At 34.8% G+C, this 8,047-nt stretch overlaps 1 protein-coding gene across 1 annotated transcript; it reads left to right on the top strand.

Annotated features, from left to right (window-relative positions):
- The first annotated feature begins 6,721 nt into the window (after window positions 1–6,721).
- LOC146747535 (somatostatin receptor type 4-like) lies at window positions 6,722–7,810 on the top strand. Its single transcript, XM_085497337.1, has one exon. It carries the CDS (start codon window positions 6,722–6,724, stop codon window positions 7,808–7,810), a length of 1,089 nt encoding a protein of 362 aa, XP_085353463.1.
- Window positions 7,811–8,047: the final 237 nt, after the last annotated feature.

Genomic DNA, 8,047 nt, shown 5'->3' with positions numbered 1-8,047 from the left:
AATCCACGTAGAATTACCACATAATGTATTTATTAGTATGGATCAACAATCATGACTCTGTACTACGTATTTTGAAATTCAATGAACACATATTTTCTAATTAGCATCAGTCTTGTTGACTACTATATATATGAACTACTAAGCACATGTATTGAACGCGGGTTTTACTTTGGCATATTCGTATTAAATCCGAAGGACAAATTACTAGCTATTATTCCACACACAACTGATCAAATTACACACCTACAATGACCCAATTTTCCCGCATAACGTACAATCATCAGCTCAAAGATCATTCATGAACATGATTTATGTATTCAACCCGAGAGTTAAATTCTGGTTATTACTCGCTTTGAGTAATGGGAACAGGAATTGGATATTGGTGAATTTCACTGAATTAGATATAGATTATTTAATACCAACAACAGCGGGTGTGTATCATTATCTTTGCTAGATCGACGGAGACTTTTTACTCAATATACCATAAAAGACTATGCACTATTTCTACAAATTTAAACTGGTCACCAGAAATTGCGAAACTATACAGCGCCACCAGTGGCTGGTTCTCGGCTCTATGCGTCTAGTGTGAATGATTTTGAAGACAATGATTTAGGTCGTTATTTAGGTGTAAAAACTAAAAAGTTTTGGTATATTTATCAAATATATGCGACTAATTGTGAAACTAGCTGTATATACAACCAAAATGTAATGTCAAAATGTCAGCTTTTGTTCACGTTTGCTGTCCGTCGCAATCAAAATATTTACAGCAAATATTTCGAAAACAACATTTTAATTTAGACGAACTATATTGAAATGAATGAGCTATTTATAAAAAAAAATATCGGATAGGATATTGAGAAGATCAAGCGGGTAATATTACACTACGTTTGGGTATAGGATTTATTACGGGTGTGTTGGGGACTGTGCACGTGTTTGAAGCATCATGGAGGCCAATGCCAGTCGCCTACGAATATTTTTCATTCTCCAGGCATTAATGTATTAGTATTACTGGTACAAAAAATGTCAAACACACGGAAATCAGTACACAGCATTTATTTTACTGTGTTCAGAACAATTTGGGACTGGATAGACTTGCTGTTTTGTATTTTTTTTACTATAGATGTTTGCTTAAAAGAATTGATAATGAAAGACAATGCGAATTAAAATAAAACCAATTTATCTTTATAAACATACAGGTGATGTGGGCCAGTCAATGAATTTAACGACTAACTATGCACAGATGAAAATGGCCTCTACATGATTGTATCTGTTTAAAAAACAGGGATCATGTACACAAATTACATTTGTTAATGTTAAATAAACAATATTTACACCTATTTAATGTTTACATGCAACTATAATATTCTCCCGCCTTTACGTATTTATGAATTTGTGGATTTATGTATTTATATATTTTGAATATATTCTATACATTAGTATGGAACTTCAGTACGTGACCATAGTAACATCAATTACGTAGTAAATTACATTAGTCAAGATTAGAATATTTAAGTCATTTAAAGACATTTGAAGAGACGAAATCATATGAGAAATTTGCAAAACAGACTACAAGGTAAACCTTCAATATCAGTCAAAAAAGACAATAAATGCCTGGCTTTAATAATTGTTATGGCTAGAGCCTTACTGATACCCAATTATGTTAATGATTCTCAATATTATGTCATATGTGTGTGCGGGAGAATAATCTTATGGAATACAAATTTGATTCAATTTGAAACCAACTATAAACACTGGCTTATCGCCATGAATATACTCATTTCGATGCAACTTGTATAAACCAAATATGTCACATTTCCATTGGTTATTATTCACAATATTCATTTAATATATACATTTAATACCATTTAATATATTTATCTTAGGATATATACATAAAAGTGTACACAGAAGATTGAACATTGAGCAATAAAATTGGTTCGAATCTATGCATACTCAATAACAACACCTACAGTATATTGCAAAATTACTGCCCTGCAGCCATAACACTAACAGACTTGTTTATCTGTGTTTTTAACTTAGGGACTTGTGAGATGACTGTTATTACGGCCTGCAATCCTGGAATACTGTTCCTGGTGAATGTTGACACCCAGGACATCTTGCTATCCAACGTTTACATGACCATCAATTATTATTATTATTTTGTTGTTTTCACTGATAGTAGCAACATTGTTCCGAAAGGAAAAACGGATATCTCAGAAGAGTAGCAAATTCAACATTTTTCCAGTGTGAATAACCACGGTAATCGTCGTCGCAAAATAATCATCGTTTTACCGCCGGGTGCTTGGACTCTGCTGTCGTAATCGCAAACTAAAAATTCAAAAACAAAAGTTTGTTTAATCACATTTCTCATACGCTTATAGAATTGTTTAGGCAATTGACAATTTTAACAATGTTTGGATGATATACATTGACACGCAATCGGGTTGGTGATGTCACTTGCTAAATTTACACAATCGCCATTATATCAAAAACATACATGTTTGCAAAATGATAATAGTTTAGTTCAGAACGTTGTAGTTTAATAGAGACACTTCCACAACAATTATAATTTGGTTAGCTGAACACAAACACGTCTTATTCTATGGCAACTACTTCAATCCTAATTTTAAATCAAATTGGCCACAAATAACCGGGGAATTCATTCAAGTTGTCTAACTTGTTTGGGTAGGTGCCTGGCGAGATCAGGACACTCTGATACCTTAATAAAGGGAAGGTCAATCCTACCAAATCACTTAAGCATATATCTCTATGAGTCCTGTCACTAAAGACGTTCCTTTACTCTGTAAAATATAAATAGCGTTACTTAATTTTGCTTCACGTAGGGTTAGGATCAACTCAATCTAAGTTTGGTTGTCATACTACTAATTCAACTAATTAACCGACACAGGGGAGTCGTGTATTGGTGGCAAGGGTTGCGTGTTTGTGTAGGAGGGGGGGGTGTTTATAAGCACGGCATAGCGTACATTATTGACGTATTTCCTGATAATTACAATGTAAAATGTGTTTTTTTTGTTTTCTGTGGTAGAAGTAGTAAATTGTTGTGTATTAATTGAATTTTGTGATACTAATTTAGTATTCGTGCGTTAATGGTGTCATCATAATCATTCAATAAATGTGGTTACCATGTTGTCATAGTTGCTACATATATTTATGTATTCGTCAACTAATAGATATATATGAATGCATGCTGCTCTGAAAATAGTATTAAAAGAGAAGAAAGTGAAACAACATGACTGCGACGTAATAATATTTTATAAAACTTTCTATTCTGGTATAATTATGCCTTCATTGTGTCAAAAAAAAAAAACATTCGCAGACGATGTCAGGTAGTGTAAATGTCGTAATTTGCTGGTTATGTCAAGTTTTTTTTTATTTTTTTTTTTATTTTCCTTACGGGTGTCATTGAAAGTTCGTTCGTACAGTCCCTTCATAAAGCGTAATGCCAACTTGGTATATGTACACAAGGAGAGTAATCACCTACCCGCCATCACAAAGAATATCCCGGCCGGGATTAACAAGCGTCTTTCTGCAATATCGTCAGATAAGAAGATGCTTGACATCGCGACACCACCCTACCAAAAAGCTATACGCGAAAGCGGCTACAAAGACCAACTAAAGTTTGAGCCCCCAACGGAGAAGGGTAAAAAAAAACGGCCGCGCAGTAACGTCCTTTGGTTCAACCCACCATATAGCTGCAACGTCAGCAACATTATAGGAAAGCGATCCCTGGATCTAATCGACAAGTGCTTTCCTACCGGCAACAACCTCAAGAAAAGATTTAACATAAATACAATCAAAGTCAGCTATAGCTGTATGAACAACATCATAGATACCATCAACAAGAAAAACAAACGCCAATTCGCGACCGAAAATAACACTACCACTGACGAAACGAAAGCCAACAAGTTATGCAATTGCCAAAAAACAACATGTCCACTAGACGGGAATTGTTTGCAGTCTGGAGTCGTATACCAAGCGGAAGTTACGCGTTTAGACAAACACGCCAGCGAAACGTACGTCGGACTTACTGGTAATGAGTTCAAAACAATGTACAGAAACCACACGGCCCGATTTCGCAATCAGGCCTCCAGAAATGCGACATAACTAAGTAAACACGTCTGGTCACTCAAAGACAAAATATTGAATATAAAATACAATGGAAAATTCTTGCTCGCGGTAGCCCGTATAATAGCTCCAACAAACTATGCATTTTATGTTTGAAAGACAAATTTATCATAATTTTTAGACCCCACCACTCCACACTAAACAAAAGAAATGAACTCGTGTCACCATGCCGGCACAGATCAGGGGCTCTAATATGTAACAATTAAACTTTCTATTTAATTTAATTAATATTTTAATTTGAGATGCTTATAATGTATGCTATTTGGTGCAGTGAATTATTAAACATAAAGCTCCTGATGAGCGAGGTACTTGTACCTTACGAAACAGTGCTGTCGAGTTTCAATATTCATGTAGTTGTGTGTTAATATATATATAGAAGAACCTTCCCAAATAAAAGAAATTCTAAAATTTAATAATATAAAGATAGTCACTAAAACATGTACTTTCACAATCAAGCAAGAGAATAGACATGTTGGTGAACTAGCCTTGCACTGTGAGTGTTTTATTGTTTACACTCTGTAAAATACCAGTTTTTTTCACAAATAAAAAAAAATTAAAAAAAAAGAACTGCAGACCTCACTTCTTTATATTTTTGTGTGGGCCAGCCAAGTTTCCACATAAAAAATACACATAATATTTCTATTTAATTTATTTTATTTAAAAAAAAATATTTTAGAAGCATAACAATACAACGACTAGATTTGGTGTCACAGTTTGCTTCCAATTCATACTCGAATATTGCCAGCAATAATTAATAAAGCTTGTTCAGAAAACCATTTATTCCCGACATCATATTCAATGGCTAGTTCTCAGGATCTACAACAGTAAATAAATAAACAGAAATCATTTTATGCGTGGTTTTTTGACGACACTGCCATATCGCACAGATATTCAACACCGCCATATCGAATTTGGATTTGGACCATACCATTTCAAGCTGCATGGTGTCTAAACAATGACTCAACAAACAATAAACACATCTTCCACCCACCACACAAATTTTAGCCACAATTGAACAACCAAGAAAGCAACAAATATCAGGCTGCATCTTGAAAACAACGAGATACCGCATTACAACCAGTCATTACAAACATGAAATCCTCCACCCCTCCCAGTACACCCTACAGCATTAATGGTTCCTATACTCATTTGCATCTATGTACAACAAGCTTAGCCAATAGATGCACCTGACTCATCAAACTTTTGACCAACCACTCATTCTAAATATTGTTGAGTGAGGGCGCTATTTACTAATGATAGGAATCTTTTAAACGAATTAAACACGTATATATTTATATATATATATATATATATATGCGTCAGCATGGAGTAGCGTGAAGGTAGATAGTCATTACAAACATGAAATCCTCCACCCCTCCCAGTACACCCTACAGCATTAATGGTTCCTATACTCATTTGCATCTATTTACAACAAGCTTAGCCAATAGATGCACCTGACTCATCAAACTTTTGACCAACCACTCATTCTAAATATTGTTGAGTGAGGGCGCTATTTACTAAAATAGGTAGGATCCTCAAACCTCGAACAAATGCTTTTTTTTCTGAACCAACTAAAAACATTTTGGCGATAGAAGGTCGAGAATCAAGATATATTATATATTTCAAATTCAACTACTGTCAGCTTTTTCAAAATGAACACACATGTACCCGATTAGACTGTCTACTATATGGGATTAAATGTCACAATAAGACTGTTGCTAAATTCACAATAACGTTCCTACAGCAAATATAACTTATATATAGAACTTTTCTTCAATTTACACTCATGTCATCATTATGATCATATAGAGTTTGTTCTAAAAATGTCATACGTCAAAGCATATATGTTCACATTATGTAAAAAAATAAGACAAAAATATTTATTTTATTTATCCTTCAAAACATGTTCTGTGCAATACATGTACCTGTATTTTAAATTCAAGATCACAGTTTAGAGTAACAGTATCTGTGTACCTAAAGATTACGTCATATCACAAATTCCTTATCGTCACATAAACTATTGCCTGAAACCCATGTACACCTTGCATTACACCTGTACTTTAGAAGATTGAAGTTAATTAATTTCCATCAAACTTCTTGAATCAACGACCCAGTTATTAAATTTCACTACCAACTAACATCTCATGGAATATACTATTCAGTAAAATTCATCGAACATGGTATATAAATAATATTTTATCTACTGGTTTATGATAGTTGTATTATGTTCACTCAACGTGAGTTGTTCAAATGTTGATACTGCCACCAACGATTAAATTGTGTCCCGATGCTTATCAAAACAGTATAGTAGTTTATATTTGTTACTAAGATACCAAGTTGTTAAATAAAAGAATTGAAGACTATAAATATTGATCTCACTACATAATGTCTACCAATAAATTGCACTGATGGTTATTTCATTTATCTTATTAAACATTAATAGTAGATGTAAATTATTAAACCTTCCGGGCTTCTCATAATATGTCACGTGGTTGCATATATGAGCTGCTTGTGTGTATACTGTACAGTCGTTAGTCAATCAACAGAGCATTGGCAACGAGTCCATCAGGACACCATGTTGGTAAATACATCTTTCTCTGACTCAGAAGCGAATCTCGTGTTTAATACATCCGAGTATCCGAGGGAAATTGAGAGGTGTTCGTTCATCTGCTTTGTAGCGTTATCCATATCGACGTTCGGTGTACTTGGTAACGTAGCATTTCTCTTTGTCGTGATTCGAGTGTGTTCCATGCGAACCGTCACTAACGCCTACTTAGTCAACTTGGCGTTTGCGGATTTATTACATCTGGTTACACACACTTCACTCTGGTTGTGTGGTATACTTGCCGATCCGTGTCCCGTAGACCAGGACACAAACCTATCCGTATTTTGTGTTTCTTTGGTTTTCTCGCGTATGAGCCAATATGTGTCAATGTTCACAGTAACGGTGTTGAGTCTTGAACGATATGTAGCTGTATGCCGGCCGATCGTCTATCGCAACGGAGCGATTCATCGACCTTGTGTTGTAGCTACCGTGATCGGCAGTACCTGGCTGCTGGCATTGCTTTTTTCTTCAGAACAGTTTGTTGTTTGTATTGTCACTACCGATAGTTACTACCATAATCGCGCAATAATTGGAGGTATTATTTTCATCGTGTCGTTGATGCTGCTAATGACAATTGTCACCGCCGTATATGTGAATATTATTTGCCGTGTCAGAGCTTCTACCCACTCTGTGAAAAGTCGTGAAAAACAGATAATACGAATTTGTATAGCGACAGCTTGCATTTACTTCATCTGTATGTTACCCAGCGTTTTGCAGGCGTTCATGATAGTGCTACATTCTCTGCAATATAATATCAACAACATACTGGAAAAGCTTATCGTAACCAATAACGTCGCCACTATTCTTCTAGAAGTAAATTCGTCTATCAACCCTATAGTATATAATGCACTGAGTTCAAACTACAGGAGTGCTTTCAGCATGGCGTTCAAGTGTTCTAAATTGCACAGCTGCTTCTTTGTACCTTGCAGAGAACCTGCGGGTATTAACAAAAGTAACGAGCACCATAGCGAAGAGCATGTCGATTTAACGCAATTTACCAACTTGAAACCTTGTGAAACAGAATATAGAAGAGGTCATAGAAGGAACTCGGAATGCTGATAATGCAAATGTGGCACAACTTTCACATGCAATATGTATTAAAAAACTCGTCACTCTATACTTATTATTATAATTATATTATATTCGAACGTTTTGAATGGATTTGAATGAATCAATCAATTATTGACGTCGCGTGTTTAGTTAGTTCGTCGTTGTAGCATTTGTGGATATTAATGTCCGAAATATATCACGAGATATGAAGTATTATATTATATTGTATATATATATATATATAAT

The sequence above is a fragment of the Saccoglossus kowalevskii genome, chromosome 3, assembly GCF_978046115.1.
Source record: "Saccoglossus kowalevskii chromosome 3, keSacKowa6.1, whole genome shotgun sequence".
Classification (NCBI taxonomy): Eukaryota; Metazoa; Hemichordata; class Enteropneusta; family Harrimaniidae; genus Saccoglossus; species Saccoglossus kowalevskii.
The sequence above is the reverse complement of the archived record's forward strand: the minus strand, read 5'-3'. Positions and strand labels throughout refer to the sequence as shown.